This window comes from Echiichthys vipera (genome assembly GCF_963691815.1).
Source record: "Echiichthys vipera genome assembly, chromosome: 7".
NCBI classification, from domain to species: domain Eukaryota; kingdom Metazoa; phylum Chordata; class Actinopteri; order Perciformes; family Trachinidae; genus Echiichthys; species Echiichthys vipera.
The window spans coordinates 107,501-125,000 of NC_139832.1; the positions used below are offsets into that span (position 1 = coordinate 107,501).

Genomic DNA, 17,500 nt, shown 5'->3' on the forward strand with positions numbered 1-17,500 from the left:
AGAGTGAAGGGGCTCCCAGCAGCACCCTCTGCTCAGTGAGGACACTAACTGCAGAGTGAAGGGGCTCCCAGCAGCCCCCTCTGCTCAGTGAGGACACTAACTGCAGAGTGAAGGGGCTCCCAGCAGCCCCCTCTGCTCAGTGAGGACACTAACTGTAGAGTGAAGGGGCTCCCAGCAGCCCCCTCTGCTCAGTGAGGACACTAACTGTAGAGTGAAGGGGCTCCCAGCAGCCCCCTCTGCTCAGTGAGGACACTAACTGCAGAGTGAAGGGGCATGGGTACTACAGCGTCTGGAGGCGCTGCACCTGGTTTCTGTGGACGCACACATTTAGGATCCAGGTCCAGGACCAAGACCAGAAGCAGGACCAGGACCTGGACCAAGAACAGGACCAGGACCAGGACCAGGACCAAGAACAGGACCAAGAACAGGAGCAGGACCAGGACCAAGAACAGGACCAGGACCAGGACCTGGACCAGGACCTGGACCAGGACCAAGAACAGGACCAAGAACAGGACCAGGACCAGGACCAGGACCAAGAACAGGACCAAGAACAGGACCAGGACCAGGACCAGGACCAGGACCAAGAATAGGACCAAGACCAGGACCAGGACCAGGACCAGGACCTGGACCAGTGGAAAGGGGGACTCTGTAGTTTGAACATGTGGTCGCTGGCAGACTTCAGACCGTCGTCCCAAAGGGTTCAGATCAGGTTCCATCTGTTCTTCATGTTTCTGTGTTTTATGATCTTCTTTGATCTTCTTTGATCTTCTTTGATCTTCTTTGATCTTTTCTGATCTTATTAAATGTTCTTTGATCTTCGTTTCTCTTCTTCCTGTTTCTTTAATAATGAAAAGTGTTTGTTGTGAACTTGCTCCTCCTGCTGCTCACAACCTCAACTGCACCTTTCACCGACATCACACAACAGAACATCATCATTTATAATAACTCACATAAATATATATATATATAAATATAACAGACACACACACACACATATATATAAATATATCTGTTATAAATATATAAATATAACAGATATATATATATATAAAACACACACACACACATAAATATAAATATATATCTGTTATATATAAATATAACAGATATATATATATATAAAACACACACACACACGTGTGTGTGTGTGTGCAGCGACTTCAGTCCAAACTGACTCAAACACACAAATATAAACGTATAAATATTCATCAGTCACATTTTTACAGCTTTTTTATTGAAACGACTGAAATTTAAACGTTTAAAAAATTCAAAAGGAAAAAAAGAAGTTTGTAAAGAAGTGAGAGAAATATAAGAAACATAAAAAGCAAAAATATAAAAGGTTTATAATATATATAAAATATAAAACATGTATCTGTAGTTATATAAAATACATCTAAGATACATAAAGTATATAATATAATATATATAACACCTGTAAAACATGTATCTGTAGTTATATAAAGTATATATAAAATACATCTAAGATACATAAAGTATATAATATAATAATTATAAAACATATAAAACCTGTATCTGTAGTTATATAAAGTATATAATATAATATATATAAAACATGTAAAACATATATATATGTATTATATGTGATATATGTGATATATATGTACAGAACCTAAAGTCCGCCTCAGGACCCCCTCAGGGCCCGCCTCAGGGCCCGGCTCAGGGCCCGCCTCAGGGCCCCCCTCAGAGGCCCGCCTCAGGGCCCGGCTCAGGGCCCGGCTCAGGCGCAGGACCCGTATTCTTCGGCCCGTTTGGAAATCTCCCGTCGCAGCGACTCGACTTCTTCCAACATCTCAGAGACTTGAGCCACTTTCTGTTCTTTGTTCTGGATCAGATCCAGAACCAGCCGCTCCAGTTCTGACGAGACAGGGAGACAAGGTTCTGATGGGTTAGACAGGTTCTGTTGGGTTAGAGAGGTTCTGATGGGTTAGACAGGTTCTGTTGGGTTACACAGGTTCTGATGGGTTAGACAGGTTCTGTTGGGTTAGAGAGGTTCTGTTGGGTTAGACAGGTTCTGTTGGGTTAGAGAGGTTCTGTTGGGTTAGACAGGTTCTGTTGGGTTAGAGAGGTTCTGATGGGTTATACAGGTTCTGATGGGTTACACAGGTTCTGTTTGGTTAGACAGGTTCTGTTGGGTTAGGAAGGTTCTGTTGGGTTACACAGGTTCTGTTGGGTTAGACAGGTTCTGTTGGGTTAGAGAGGTTCTGTTGGGTTAGAGAGGTTCTGTTGGGTTAGACAGGTTCTGATGGGTTAGACAGGTTCTGTTGGGTTACACAGGTTCTGATGGGTTAGAGAGGTTCTGTTAGGTTAGAGAGGTTCTGATGGGTTACACAGGTTCTGATGGGTTAGAGAGGTTCTGTTGGGTTAGACAGGTTCTGTTGGGTTAGACAGGTTCTGATGGGTTAGACAGGTTCTGTTGGGTTAGACAGGTTCTGATGGGTTAGAGAGGTTCTGTTGGGTTAGACAGGTTCTGTTGGGTTAGACAGGTTCTGATGGGTTAGAGAGGTTCTGTTGGGTTAGACAGGTTCTGTTGGGTTATACAGGTTCTGATGGGTTAGACAGGTTCTGGTACCACAGTGAGGGTTGTGGTTCTGGTTGTGGTTCTGGTTGTGGTTGTGGTTGTGGTTCTGGTTGTGGTTGTGGTTCTGGTTGTGGTTGTGGTTGTGGTTGTGGTTGTGGTTGTGGTTGTGGTTGTGGTTGTGGTTGTGGTTGTGGTTCTGGTTGTGGTTGTGGTTCTGGTTGTGGTTGTGGTTCTGGTTGTGGTTGTGGTTGTGGTTGTGGTTCTGGTTCTGGTTGTGGTTCTGGTTGTGGTTGTGGTTCTGGTTGTGGTTGTGGTTGTGGTTGTGGTTCTGGTTGTGGTTCTGGTTCTGGTTGTGGTTCTGGTTCTGGTTCTGGTACCTTGTATCTGCCGGAGCTTGTCGTCCGTGTCGCTCTTCATCGTCTTCAGCTCGTCCTCGATCTTCTTCACTCGTTCTGAAGCTTCGTGTTGAAGCGTCTCGTTCTTCTTCTTCTGCTGCAACTCTGCGAACCGCGACATCACTTCCTGCAGCTCCTGTCACCATGACAACACAGCAAACACACGCTCTGATTGGCTGACAGCAAACACACTGGGTCACTGGTCTGACTGGTTCTGGGTCAGTGGTCTGACTGGTTCTGGGTCAGTGGTCTGACTGGTTCTGGGTCAGGGGTCTGACTGGTTCTGGGTCAGTGGTCTTACTGGTCTGACTGGTTCTGGGTCAGTGGTCTGACTGGTTCTGGGTCAGTGGTCTGACTGGTTCTGGGTCAGGGGTCTGACTGGTTCTGGGTCAGTGGTCTGACTGGTTCTGGGTCAGGGGTCTGACTGGTTCTGGGTCAGTGGTCTGACTGGTTCTGGGTCAGTGGTCTGACTGGTTCTGGGTCAGTGGTCTGACTGGTCTGACTGGTTCTGGGTCAGTGGTCTGACTGGTTCTGGGTCAGTGGTCTGACTGGTTCTGGGTCAGGGGCCTGACTGGTTCTGGGTCAGTGGTCTGACTGGTCAGACTGGTTCTGGGTCACTGGTCTGACTGGTTCTGGGTCAGGGGCCTGACTGGTTCTGGGTCAGTGGTCTGACTGGTTCTGGGTCAGGGGCCTGACTGGTTCTGGGTCAGTGGTCTGACTGGTTCTGGGTCAGGGGCCTGACTGGTTCTGGGTCAGTGGTCTGACTGGTTCTGGGTCAGGGGTCTGACTGGTTCTGGGTCAGTGGTCTGACTGGTTCTGGGTCAGTGGTCTGACTGGTTCTGGGTCAGTGGTCTGACTGGTTCTGGGTCAGTGGTCTTACTGGTTCTGTGTTGGTGGTCAGGTCCAGAGCAGAGTCTGCGGTGTCTCTGGCGTCTGTGGCCGTCCTGCGGTTCTGGTCGGTTCGGTCCTTCAGGGTCCGGATCGCCTCCTGCAGATCTCCGGGTCGCCGGTTCCTCAGGTTGGAGTCGATCTGGTCCAGTTTGTCTCTGATCTGGAACAGAAGAGTCTGTTTTGTGACGGGGGTCCGGTCTGAACCACAGAGGACTCTTAGGTCTTTACCTGCTGGATCCGGTCCTGGGTCGCGTCCCGGTCTCGAGTCGCTGAGTCCAGATCATCGTTGGCCCGGTTCTGAGCTTCTTCTGCTGCGTAAACGTCTCTGCTGATCTCTGCCGCCTCGACCTCCTGCGCCCGCTCCCTTCAACACGGGACCACACACGGTTAGTCTGGTGTTCTGGTTCTGGTTCTGGTTTGGTGTTGTGGTTCTGGTTTGGTGTTGTGGATCTGGTTTGGTGTTCTGGTTCTGGTTCTGGTTTGGTGTTGTGGTTCTGGTTTGGTGTTGTGGTTCTGGTTTGGTGTTCTGGTTTGGTGTTCTGGTTTGGTGTTCTGGTTTGGTGTTGTGGTTCTGGTTTGGTGTTCTGGTTTGGTGTTGTGGTTCTGGTTTGGTGTTGTGGTTCTGGTTTGGTGTTCTGGTTCTGGTTCTGGTTTGGTGTTGTGGTTCTGGTTTGGTGTTGTGGTTCTGGTTTTAGTTTGGTGTTGTGGTTCTGGTTCTGGTTCTGGTTTGGTGTTGTGGTTCTGGTTTGGTGTTGTGGTTCTGGTTCTGGTTCTGGTTTGGTGTTCTCTGAGACACTGACCTGATCCCCTGAGCGTCCTGCAGCAGGTCCCGTGCCGCCCTGGCGTGCTCCTGCAGGTCCTGCCGGTGGTGCCGGTGAGTCGTGGTGCTGGACAGCAGCGTCCTGATGTCACCGAGCATCGAGTGGATCTGATCCGGTGATCTCGGCAGCTGCACGGCCAGAACCGCCCGCACCATTCTCTGGATGTCCTCCGGCGGCACCAGCTCATCTGTGGGGAGGACACACGGTCAGGGGTGTTCGCCGGTTCAAGAACAGACCTGTCAGAACTTTGGTTCACTGGATCACCGCCTGTCCACCGTACGGCCTCAGACAGGGGCACTCTACATGAGGTCACGGTTTGAATCCCTGTAGACCGTACGGCCTCAGACAGGGGCGCTCTACATGAGGTAACGGTTCGATTCCCTGTAGACCGTACGGCCTCAGACAGGGGCGCTCTACATGAGGTAACGGTTCGATTCCCTGTGGACCGTACATACATATATAACCATACAGACGAACACTGACCCAGCAGGAAGTGTCGGACTCGCTGCAGCAGCTCCTTGGTTTTATTCTTGTCCCCCTCCAGAGAGTCCAGGTTCACCAGGCTCTGGTCCTGCAGGGCCCTGGTCTGGTCTCTGGTGTCCTGAGCCGCTCGTTTGGCTTCAACGATCTGACACAGAACGCAGTGATTACATCATTATTATAATAATAATAATTATGGCCCCTGCAGCCCCGGGGACACTGGTGACCCTGTGGCCCCTGGTGGCCCCTGTAGCCCATGTGGCCCCTGTGTAAACCTGCCTTGCCCCTGGACTCCTGCAGTCGGCCTGCCCGGGTCCTGAGCTGGTCCTGGGCCCTCTCTGCCGTCTCTGAAGCGTTCTCTGCGACAGGAACGACTCCGTCACATCCTGGACCTCCACACTTCCTCCGACCCGGGTCCAGAGCACAGAGGGCTCCACCACAGCCGGAACAGTCCCCCAGAGCCGGGCCCCCACAGATCTGCATCAGACCACAACACACAGGTCGATACTCACTCCTGATTGGCTGATGTGAGTCTACAGGTTAATACTCACTCCTGATTGGCTGATGTGAGGTCACAGGTTAATACTCACTCCTGATTGGCTGATGTGAGGTCACAGGTTAATACTCACTCCTGATTGGCTGATGTGAGTCTATAGGTTAATACTCCCTCCTGATTGGCTGATGTGAGTCTACAGGTTAATACTCACTCCTGATTGGCTGATGTGAGGTCACAGGTTAATACTCACTCCTGATTGGCTGATGTGAGTCTATAGGTTAATACTCCCTCCTGATTGGCTGATGTGAGTCTACAGGTTAATACTCACTCCTGATTGGCTGATGTGAGGTCACAGGTCAATACTCACTCCTGATTGGCTGATGTGAGGTCACAGGTGAATACTCACTCCTGATTGGCTGATGTGAGGTCACAGGTTAATACTCACTCCTGATTGGCTGATGTGAGGTCACAGGTGAATACTCACTCCTGATTGGCTGATGTGAGGTCACAGGTAAGTTCTCACCTGTCGGTTGAGGTCGACCACGCTGAGCTCGTCGACCTTCTCCTCCAGCGGCGCCAGGTCTCCTCCGCTGCTGCACGTGCTCAGTCGGAGTCTGACTTCCTGTCTGGTTTCCATGGAGACGTCCACGGCTCTGCTGGCTTCCCTCACTCTGTCCTCGTCCGACAGGAAGCTTTGAAGGAGCTTCTGGATCTCATCGAGCAGCTCTGCGACAGGACCACAGACAATATCATTATTAATAATTATAATAACAATAATGAGCATTAGAAGAAGAGGTCCAGCTCAAAGTGGACTCAGCTCCCCCAGAACCCCCTCACAGAAGAACCCGTACCCTCCTGGTCCCCGTCCTCCTCGTCTGGGTCCTCGATGGCGTTTTCCTTCAGCCGGTTCAGCAGCTTCCTGAACTCCACGCGGATCCTGTCGACTTCAGAGTCCAGGAGACGAGACGGGTCGATCAGGGTCGTGTTTGGGTCGATGGCGTCTTTCAGCTTCCTGTGATAAAGGCACATAAAGAAGGTTGATCTGCCTCGGGGCTGAGGAGGATGGGGATTGGTTGAGAGTTTGCTGCGTGTCCCAGAGCAGCCGGACTCTGCTCCTCTGGTTTGGACTCTGCGAGACTCTTTGGGGCGATCGAGTGTAAAGGTAAGAGCTGCAGAACTTACCCGACCATCGCAAACAGTTTCTCCACCTCCTCCACCTTTGACGGCGAATGTCCCGTCAGGTTGGCGAGGCCGTCCATCCTGGAGAGCATCTCCAGCATCCGTTGCCAGTGGCGACCGTCCTCGGGCCGCAGGTCATTGCCATGGCGAGGGAGAAGGGTCATCATCCTCTGGGCGGCTCGCTGGACATCAGTGATGTTGTCTGCCCAGAGGGCGGTGCAGGGGTGGCACGCCGCGCAGGCCGGGAACGTGGAGTCGTAGCCGGGGGCGCACTCGTCACAGAAGATACCGGTGACGCCGACCCGACAGATGCACTCGCCAGTTTCAGGGTCACATGACGGGCGCTCGGTTCCCTCGGTGTTACAGTCGCAAGCTGAGAGGAGACGTGGAGAGGTGATCCACAAACACCTGAACTCTGTCACACGAGGAGTCGATCTAACACCTGAACTCTGTCACACGAGGAGTCGATCTAACACCTGAACTTCGTCACATGAAGAGTCGATCTAACACCTGAACTCTGTCACATGAGTCGATCTAACACCTGAACTCCGTCACATGAGTCGATCTAACACCTGAACTCCGTCACATGAGTCGATCTAACACCTGAACTTCGTCACATGAGGAGTCGATCTAACACCTGAACTTCGTCACATGAGTCGATCTAACACCTGAACTCTGTCACACGAGGAGTCGATCTAACACCTGAACTTCGTCACATGAGTCGATCTAACACCTGAACTTCGTCACATGAGGAGTCGATCTAACACCTGAACTTCGTCACATGAGGAGTCGATCTAACACCTGAACTTCGTCACACGAGGAGTCGATCTAACACCTGAACTTCGTCACATGAGGAGTCGATCTAACACCTGAACTCTGTCACACGAGGAGTCGATCTAACACCTGAACTCCGTCACATGAGTCGATCTAACACCTGAACTCTGTCACATGAGTCGATCTCACACCTGAACTCTGTCACATGAGTCGATCTAACACCTGAACTCCGTCACATGAGTCGATCTAACACCTGAACTCCGTCACATGAGGAGTCGATCTAACACCTGAACTTCGTCACATGAGGAGTCGATCTCACACCTGAACCTCGTGTTCGTGTGTCACTCACAGATGCACTGCAGGTCTGGATTCCCAAAGTGATTTTCTCCACATTCGTCACAAAGTCTTCCTCCAAACTCAGGACGACACGGACACTGCCCCGTCACCTGAACGCATCACAAACGTTTCATCATCATCATCGTCACCTGAACGCATCACAAACGTTTCATCATCATCATCGTCACCTGAACGCATCACAAACGTTTCATCATCATTCATTCACTTGGACCCTCTCAGGACCCTCACTTGGACCCTCTCAGGACCCTCACTTGGACCCTCTCAGGACCCTCACTTGGATCCTCTCAGGACCCTCACTTGGACCCTCACTTGGACCCTCTCAGGACCCTCACTTGGACCCTCTCAGGACCCTCACTTGGACCCTCTCAGTACCCTCTCAAGACCCTCACTTGGACCCTCACTTGGACCCTCACTTGGACCCTCTCAGGACCCTCTCAGGACCCTCACTTGGACCCTCACTTGGACCCTCCCTTGGACCCTCACTTGGACCCTCTCAGGACCCGGGTCTGGGGTTGGCGGGGGTCTTGCCTTGTTGCAGATGTTGGAGACGGCGTTGGCAGGATCGCAGCTGCAGGGTTGACATCCGGAGGCTCCGTCCAGGTTCCAGTATCCGTCCTCACACACGTCACAGAGGACGCCCGCCGCCCCCCTCCTGCAGGGACACTGTCCCGTCCTGGAGTCACAGACGCAGGGACTCCCCAGAGGACACTGGATCGCCTCGGTCCCCCGACGGTCACAAGAGCATTCTGGGAAAAAGACGATGAGTCTCAGAAACACGTGAAAAACATGTTCGTCCAGCAGCCGACCCCAGAAGGACCCCCCCAGACCGGACCAACTGACCAGGGGGGCCAACTCTGGGGTCGGCAAACTGGACTCGCTGGTGCCTGTGGACTACTGGAAGTTGTGTTTGACCCCCCCTGTTGTATTTGACCCCCCCTACCTCTGCAGTCCTGGTCCAGGGCGTTGCCGTAGTAACCGGGTCTGCAGCGCTCGCAGTGGGGGCCCGTGGTGTTGTGGAGGCAGCGCAGACACGCCCCCGTCTGGCCGTCGCAGGCGTGGGGGTCGTCGGGGCTGATGTTGTTGTTGCAGGGACACGCCTCACAGCCGGCCCCCGGGGACGCCAGGTCGCCATAGAAACCGGCGCCACAGCGATTACAGCGAGGACCTGAAACAGACGCCATTTTAACAAACCCAGACCTGAAGCCGGGACCTGAACCCAGGACCTGCACCCTGACCTGAGCCCAGGACCTGAACCCTGACCTGAACCCTGACCTGAGCCCAGGACCTACACCCTGACCTGAACCCAGGACCTGAACCCAGACCTGAACCCCTTAAACCTGGTCTGGTGTCCGGCGGCGGCTCCTACCCGTGTGCCCCTCCCTGCAGTTGCAGCTCAGACTGAGGGATTGTGGGTCTTGTTGACAGGAAGTGGCGAAGAATCGCCCGCTGCCCTGGAGGTCTGGACACAGGCAGGGCTGACAGGGCGGTCTGGATCCAGGGCTGCCGTAGTAACCGTCCACACACCTGCATCAGAAACATCATCAGAACCAGAACCAGAACCAGAACCAGGACCTGCGGGAACAGTTCTGTTTGTTCTGAACAGATCCAGGATCAGAGGCTGGAGCCTGCTGCCCCTGAGACCTGATCCAGGATCAGAGGCTGGAGCTGCTGCCCCTGAGACCTGATCCAGGATCAGAGGCTGCTGCTGCTGCCCCTGAGACCTGATCCAGGATCAGAGGCTGGAGCTGCTGCCCCTGAGACCTGATCCAGGATCAGAGGATGGAGCTGCTGCCCCTGAGACCTGATCCAGGACCAGAGGCTGGAGCTGCTGCCCCCTGTGTGGTGATGTCAGACCTGTCACAGCGGGGTCCCGTGGCGTGCTCCCTGCAGTTCAGACACTCCCCGGTTGCTTGGTCACACTCTTCAGAGAGTCCGTTACACTCGCAGGGTCGACACAACGGGAAACCCCAGAACGCCGTCTGACAGCGGTCGCAGCGCCGCCCCGTGACCTCTGACCTGCACGCGCACTGACCTCTGACCTGGTCACAGAGCTGCGACGCCGACCCTGCAGGTTCACAGTCGCACGCTGCAGCGGAGAGAAGAACCCGTCACAGACATCAGACCTGTTACCTTTGTCCTGTCATCATGACTCAACAGGACTCAACAGGACTCATCAGGACTCAACAGGACTCAACAGGACTCATCAGGACTCAACAGGACTCATCAGGACTCAACAGGACTCATCAGGACTCAACAGGACTCATCAGGACTCAACAGGACTCAACAGGACTCAACAGGACTCATCAGGACTCAACAGGACTCAACAGGACTCATCAGGACTCATCAGGACTCGTGTGTTGCAGGGACTCGTGTGTTGCAGGGACTCGTGTGTTGCAGGGACTCGTGTGTTGCAGGGACTCGTGTGTTGCAGGGACTTGTGTGTTGCAGGGACTCGTGTTGCAGGGACTCGTGTGTTGCAGGGACTCGTGTTGCAGGGACTCGTGTGTTGCAGGGACTCGTGTTGCAGGGACTCGTGTGTTGCAGGGACTCGTGTTGCAGGGACTCGTGTTGCAGGGACTCGTGTGTTGCAGGGACTCGTGTTGCAGGGACTCGTGTTGCAGGGACTCGTGTGTTGCAGGGACTCGTGTTGCAGGGACTCGTGTGTTGCAAGGACTCGTGTGTTGCAGGGACTCATGTGTTGCAGGGACTCGTGTGCTGCAGGGACTCGATTTGCAGGGACTCGTGTTGCAGGGACTTGTGTTGCAGGGACTTGTGTGTTGCAGGGACTCGTGTGCTGCAGGGACTCGATTTGCAGGGACTCGTGTTGCAGGGACTCGTGTGTTGCAGGGACTCGTGTGTTGCAGGGACTTGTGTGTTGCAGGGACTCGTGTGTTGCAGGGACTCACGTGTTGCAGGGACTCGTGTTGCAGGGACTCGTGTGTTGCAGGGACTCGTGTTGCAGGGACTCGTGTTGCAGGGACTCACGTGTTGCAGGGACTCGTGTTGTAGGGACTCGTGTGTTGCAGGGACTCGTGCTGCAGGGACTCGTGTGTTGCAAGGACTCGTTTGTTGCAGGGACTCATGTGTTGCAGGGACTCGTGTGTTGCAGGGACTCGTGTTGCAGGGACTCGTGTTGCAGGGACTCACGTGTTGCAGGGACTCGTGTTGCAGGGACTCACGTGTTGCAGGGACTCGTGTTGTAGGGACTCGTGCTGCAGGGACTTGTGTTGCAGGGACTCGTGTGTTGCAGGGACTCGTGTTGCAGGGACTCGTGTGTTGCAGGGACTCGTGTGTTGCAGGGACTCGTGTGGTGCAGGGACTCGTGTGTTGCAGGGACTCACGTGTTGCAGGGACTCGTGTTGCAGGGACTCGTGTGTTGCAGGGACTCGTGTGTTGCAGGGACTCGTGTTGCAGGGACTCGTGTTGCAGGGACTCACGTGTTGCAGGGACTCGTGTTGTAGGGACTCGTGTGTTGCAGGGACTCGTGCTGCAGGGACTCGTGTGTTGCAAGGACTCGTTTGTTGCAGGGACTCATGTGTTGCAGGGACTCGTGTGTTGCAGGGACTCGTGTTGCAGGGACTCGTGTTGCAGGGACTCGTGCTGCAGGGACTCGTGTTGCAGGGACTCGTGTTGCAGGGACTCATGTGTTGCAGGGACTCGTGTTGCAGGGACTCGTGTTGCAGGGACTCGTGTTGCAGGGACTCGTGTGTTGCAGGGACTCGTGTGTTGTAGGGACTCGTGTGTTGCAGGGACTCGTGTGTTGCAGGGACTCGTGTTGCAGGGACTCGTGTTGCAGGGACTCGTGTTGCAGGGACTCGTGTGTTGCAGGGACTCGTGTTGCAGGGACTCGTGTTGCAGGGACTCGTGTTGCAGGGACTCGTGTGTTGCAGGGACTCGTGTTGCAGGGACTCGTGTGTTGCAGGGACTCGTGTTGCAGGGACTCGTGTGTTGCAGGGACTCGTGTTGCAGGGACTCGTGTTGCAGGGACTCACGTTCGCAGCCGTCGGGTCCGAAGCCAAACGTCAGCGGCGCGCAGGAATCACAGCAGCGACCAATCACGTTGGGTTTACAGTCACAGAGCCCGCCCACTTTACTGCAGCTGGGTCCCAGGGAGCCGGCGGAGTTACACCTGCAGACTGATGACATCACAGCACAGGTGAGAGCAGGCCCCCGTGTGACGCCGCTGAGGGTCCTACAGGCAGAGTGTGTGTGTGTGTGTGTGTAGACTTACGCAGAGCTCCGTTGTGGATTCGAGCCGACGCACTCTTGATGAGCCCCTCACAGGCGGCCGGCGGCGGCTCCTGGGGGTCGAGCTCAGCAGCCAATCCGATGCAGCGGAAGCGGCGGAAAGAGCGGAGGTCGTTCTGGGAGCAGGAGTCGGGGACGGACTCGATGCCGGGAATCAAACCGATCTGAAAACACACACAAAGGATTTAATTTAAACGTCTCAGTTTCACACTGAGACGACAGACGCCAGCACAGACGCCAGCACAGACGCCGGCACAGACGCCGGCACAGACGCCGGCACAGACGCCGTCCCCCGGCTGCTCCGGCTGCTAAGCTACGATTGGACGGTGTGTGCGTGCGTCACTGCCACAGACCGAGTCGATGAGGACGTGGGCGCCGGAGGGACCCTCGGACCCGGGCTGTTTGGTGAAGACGATGTCCACGAAGTAGCGTCCGCCGGCGTTCAGACACACGGGAGCGTCCAGGACGGCGCCTCTGGAGACAAACAACAAGCGTCAGACGGCGTCCGTGTCCGTGTCCTGTTCCTGTTCAGACCCAAACGCTCACCTGGAGTTTCCAGGAAGCACCAGAGTTCTACTTCCTGTCGGGTCGCTGCTGCAGCCGCCGTCGCCCGGCGACATCGTGACGATGCTGAGTGAAGCCAGCCAATCAGAGGGAGTCTGAGGACGACATCACAGGGTTTTGTACCTTATGATGGAGCCAGATCCAGACTCAGATCCAGATCCAGGTCCAGACCCAGATCCAGACCCAGATCCAGATCCAGTCCCAGACCCAGACCCAGACCCAGACCCAGACCCAGACCCAGACCCAGACCCAGACCCAGACCCAGAACCCTGACAGACTCTTTACCTCGGGCTCGTAGCGAATCACCAGTTGGTAATCCATCGATGACGGGAGGTTGTCGACGGTGAACCTAAGCCCCGCCCCCTCCAACACTCTGACAAATCCCAGGCCGGTCCAGGTGACGGGGTAACCCTCGGTGCTCTGACGGGGGATGATCTGCAGGGCGTGACCCGGGTCCAGAGGCAGGCTGTCCTGCTGCGGGACGGGAACAACCCTCAGTGATTGGACGAGGTCTCACTGTCGCTCGATTGGTCCAAACAAACGTGACACAGGAAGTAAATGTCCCACCTGACGCCGTCTCCTCCGACGGGCGAGACCACGAGTCCTCCGGACCAGAACCACCCGACCGTTACTGAGCCTGAAGTCAAAACCGCGTTCTCTGTAGAACTTTTCACACTGAGGAGAAACCACCTGAGAACAACAACAACAACAACAACAACAACAACAACATCAACACCAACATCAACAACAACAACAATAACAACAACACCAACATCAACAACATCAACATCAACAACAGCAACAATAACAACAACAACAACATCAACATCAACAACATCAACAACATCAACAACAGCAACAACAACATCAACAACAACAATAATCATAATAACATCAACATCAACAACAACAACAACATCAACAACAATAATCATAATAACATCAACATCAACAACAATAAAATCAACATCAACAACATCAACAACAACAACATCAACATCAACAACATCAACAACAGCAACAACAACAACAACATCATCAACATCAACAACAATAAAATCAACAACAACAACAATAATGTTATTAATAGTTATAGTTAGAACCGTAGCTCCTCACCAAAGAGGAAGAGTTGGTTGAAGGAGGAGCAGGAGACGGGACGTGTCCTCGCTGCAGCGGGGCGGCGAGCTCCGCCTCGTACAGGAAGTAGTCGAGTGGAGGCAGGAAGTGCCCGGGAGCAGGTTCAGAGCAGCGCCGCCCCACCATGTTGGGTAAACAACGACACTGACCGTCCTCCGGAGAACACCTGAAGATCAGATCACAGGTTATTAACTTTAAATCACCTGAGACAGGAAGTGACATGGTGAAGGACAGGAAGTGACACGGTGAAGGACAGGAAGTGACACGGTGAAGGACAGGAAGTGACACAGTGAAGGAGAGGAAGTGACACAGTGAAGGAGAGGAAGTGACACGGTGAAGGGGAGGAAGTGACACAGTGAAGGGGAGGAAGTGACACGGTGAAGGACAGGAAGTGACACGGTGAGGGAGAGGAAGTGACACGGTGAAGGACAGGAAGTGACACGGTGAAGGACAGGAAGTGACACAGTGAAGGAGAGGAAGTGACACAGTGAAGGGGAGGAAGTGACACAGTGAAGGGGAGGAAGTGACACGGTGAAGGGGAGGAAGTGACACGGTGAAGGGGAGGAAGTGACACAGTGAAGGGGAGGAAGTGACACGGTGAAGGGGAGGAAGTGACACGGTGAAGGACAGGAAGTGACACAGTGAAGGAGAGGAAGTGACACGGTGAAGGGGAGGAAGTGACACAGTGAAGGGGAGGAAGTGACACGGTGAAGGACAGGAAGTGACACGGTGAGGGAGAGGAAGTGACACAGTGAAGGACAGGAAGTGACACAGTGAAGGAGAGGAAGTGACACAGTGAAGGGGAGGAAGTGACACGGTGAAGGACAGGAAGTGACACAGTGAAGGGGAGGAAGTGACACGGTGAAGGACAGGAAGTGACACGGTGAGGGAGAGGAAGTGACACGGTGAAGGGGAGGAAGTGACACGGTGAAGGAGAGGAAGTGACACGGTGAGGGACAGGAAGTGACACGGTGAAGGGGAGGAAGTGACACAGTGAAGGAGAGGAAGTGACACGGTGAAGGACAGGAAGTGACACAGTGAAGGAGAGGAAGTGACACGGTGAAGGAGAGGAAGTGACACGGTGAAGGAGAGGAAGTGACACGGTGAAGGAGAGGAAGTGACACGGTGAAGGACAGGAAGTGACACAGTGAAGGAGAGGAAGTGACACGGTGAAGGAGAGGAAGTGACACGGTGAAGGAGAGGAAGTGACACAGTGAAGGAGAGGAAGTGACACGGTGAAGGAGAGGAAGTGACACAGTGAAGGAGAGGAAGTGACACGGTGAAGGACAGGAAGTGACACAGTGAAGGAGAGGAAGTGACACGGTGAAGGAGAGGAAACGTACGTGCGGCCCTGAGCTCCTCCGATGTCACAGTCGCACGGGGAACATCTGAACACCGAGTTCCCCAAACCCCAGAAACCGTCCTGCAGCAGAGCACAGGGACATGAAGAGTGTGTGTGTGTGTGTGTGTGTGTGTGTGTGTGTGTGTGTGTGTGTGTGTGTGTGTGTGTGTGTGTGTGTGTGTGTGTGTGTGTGTGTGTGCCTGTGTGTGTGTGTGTGTGTGTCAGCACAGCGGCGAACAACCACCTAACATTTAAACATACACTCGTTCTACCCAAGCACCGTCTGTTAGTTAGCATGTTAGCCAGTTAGGATGTTAGCCAGTTAGCATGTTAGCCTGGTAGTCTGTTAGCATGTTAGCCAGTTAGCATGTTAGCCTTCTAGCCAGTTAGCATGTTAGCCAGTTAGCCTGTTAGTCTGTTAGCATGTTAGCCTTCTAGCCTGTAAGCCTGTTAGCCTTCTAGCTTTTTAGCCTGTTAGCCTGTTAGTCTGTTAGCCTGTTAGCCTTCTAGCTTGTTAGCCTGTTAGCATGTTAGCCTTCTAGCTTGTTAGCCTGTTAGCTTGTTAGCATGGCCTTCCCTCCTCAGGAACAGAACCTACCACACAGCGGTCACACAGCGGTCCGATGGCCAAATGGTCACATTGGCAGCTTCCTGTCAGCTGATCACACGACCCGACACTTCCTGACACGTGACACCGGCACTCTGCAACACACGCGTGTGCGTCACAGCTGCTCTGACGTCACGCGGAGCTTCTTCATAGTAACAGTAAATATAAGCGTTTCTCACCCTGGCAGCCGCCGGCGTCGTCCGCCCGCAGGTTAAAGAACCCGTGTTTGCAGCGATCGCAGCGTCGACCCTCAACGTTTCGTTTACAGACGCATCGACCGCTTTCAGCGTCGCACAAGCCGCCGCCCTCAGAACCCGCCGGGTCGCAGTCGCACGCTGAAACACGTGATGGGAGAACACGTTACTGCAGAACCACAGACAGAACCACCACCTCAGGGACCAGAACCACAGACAGAACCACCACCTCAGGGACCAGAACCACAGACAGAACCACCATCTCAGGGACCAGAACCACAGACAGAACCACCACCTCAGGGACCAGAACCACAGACAGAACCACAGACAGAACCACCACCTCAGGGACCAGAACCAAAGACAGAACCACCACCTCAGGGACCAGAACCACAGACGGAACCACCACCTCAGGGACCAGAACCACAGCAGAACCACCACCGCAGGGACCAGAACCACAGACAGAACCACAGACAGAACCACCACCTCAGGGACCAGAACCACAGCAGAACCACCACCTCAGGGACCAGAACCACAGACAGAACCACAGCAGAACCACCACCTCAGGGACCAGAACCACAGTGAGACAGAACCGCTGCAGAGTCGTACGGATGCAGGCGTGCGGGTCGTCCGGCGCTCTCTGAGGATCCTGATACAGGAAAGGTCGACACCGTTCACACTGAGGCCCCGTCCTGTCATGGCGGCAGTCGTCACACACGCCGCCGCTCGCGCCTCCCGTCGCTTCAAAGCGAGCGGCGTCAAAGTGACAGGAGTCGGAGTGACCGTGACAGTTGCACCCTGAAGGAGACGTGAGACACGAACGCGCCGTTACTTTGTTAAATACAAAGAACACGAGGAAGAGGAAGAGGAAGAAGCGCCGCTCTTACTCCTGCAGGTGCCGGCTGCATCGCCTCCTCCCGGCCTCCAGGGGGCGTCGTGGTGGAACGCCGCACAGCGCTCACAGTTCACTCCGGCCGTGTGGTGACGACACACACACCGACCGTGCACCTGCAGGACACAACACCAGCCTGAGCTCCTCTGATCAGAGCACAGAGACTCACAGCTGCACCTGGTCTCTAGTCTTTGTAAGTGTCAGAACTCTTTAATCAGTGAATCAGTGAAGAATAGAAAGAGCTGAGAGAGGAGAAGTACCATGGCGGCGTGCGTGACGGCGTCCCCCCGCCCTGCGTCCACGGGCGTGCAGTGGCGGGCGTGTCCGTGGCAGAAGCAGCTCCCTCGCACCACCATGTCGTACAGAGCGTAGTAATACTTGTCCTGAGGGTTCCTGCGTCTGCGGCCGAGCAGCGTGTCGCCCAGCGTGAAGAGGCGCGTCAGGTTCACGCGCAGGTTCGTCACAGTGATGAGGTCTGAGGAGGAAGGTTCAGATCAGGGATGAGGTCTGAGGAGGAAGGTTCAGATCAGTGATGAGGTCTGAGGAGGAAGGTTCAGATCAGGGATGAGGTCTGAGGAGGAAGGTTG

At 54.2% G+C, this 17,500-nt stretch overlaps 1 protein-coding gene across 2 annotated transcripts in view; it reads right to left on the reverse strand.

Annotated features, from left to right (window-relative positions):
• Positions 1–1,295: 1,295 nt before the first annotated feature.
• The window catches only part of lamb4 (laminin, beta 4), a 27,041-nt gene continuing 10,836 nt past the window's right edge, over positions 1,296–17,500 (reverse strand). Inside the window, exons 8-35 of one of the 2 annotated variants that reach the window (XM_083916748.1) lie at positions 17,174–17,388; positions 16,909–17,029; positions 16,631–16,819; positions 16,010–16,165; positions 15,822–15,925; positions 15,225–15,304; positions 13,861–14,047; positions 13,312–13,434; positions 13,030–13,215; positions 12,727–12,839; positions 12,534–12,654; positions 12,164–12,344; positions 11,925–12,068; positions 9,787–10,018; positions 9,299–9,456; positions 8,873–9,097; positions 8,461–8,678; positions 7,925–8,021; positions 6,805–7,174; positions 6,474–6,634; positions 6,146–6,348; positions 5,406–5,603; positions 5,130–5,274; positions 4,626–4,833; positions 4,054–4,189; positions 3,815–3,985; positions 2,917–3,070; positions 1,296–1,875 (exon numbers count right to left, since the gene is read on the reverse strand). In XM_083916748.1, the coding sequence (XP_083772874.1) occupies positions 1,739–1,875; positions 2,917–3,070; positions 3,815–3,985; positions 4,054–4,189; positions 4,626–4,833; positions 5,130–5,274; positions 5,406–5,603; positions 6,146–6,348; positions 6,474–6,634; positions 6,805–7,174; positions 7,925–8,021; positions 8,461–8,678; positions 8,873–9,097; positions 9,299–9,456; positions 9,787–10,018; positions 11,925–12,068; positions 12,164–12,344; positions 12,534–12,654; positions 12,727–12,839; positions 13,030–13,215; positions 13,312–13,434; positions 13,861–14,047; positions 15,225–15,304; positions 15,822–15,925; positions 16,010–16,165; positions 16,631–16,819; positions 16,909–17,029; positions 17,174–17,388 (4,733 nt within the window). In that variant the 3' untranslated portion in view covers positions 1,296–1,738. Of the gene's footprint in view, positions 1,876–2,916; positions 3,071–3,814; positions 3,986–4,053; positions 4,190–4,625; positions 4,834–5,129; positions 5,275–5,405; positions 5,604–6,145; positions 6,349–6,473; positions 6,635–6,804; positions 7,175–7,924; positions 8,022–8,460; positions 8,679–8,872; positions 9,098–9,298; positions 9,457–9,786; positions 10,019–11,924; positions 12,069–12,163; positions 12,345–12,533; positions 12,655–12,726; positions 12,840–13,029; positions 13,219–13,311; positions 13,435–13,860; positions 14,048–15,224; positions 15,305–15,821; positions 15,926–16,009; positions 16,166–16,630; positions 16,820–16,908; positions 17,030–17,173; positions 17,389–17,500 lie in introns of both variants that reach the window. The other variant, XM_083916747.1, reaches the window with a different exon arrangement.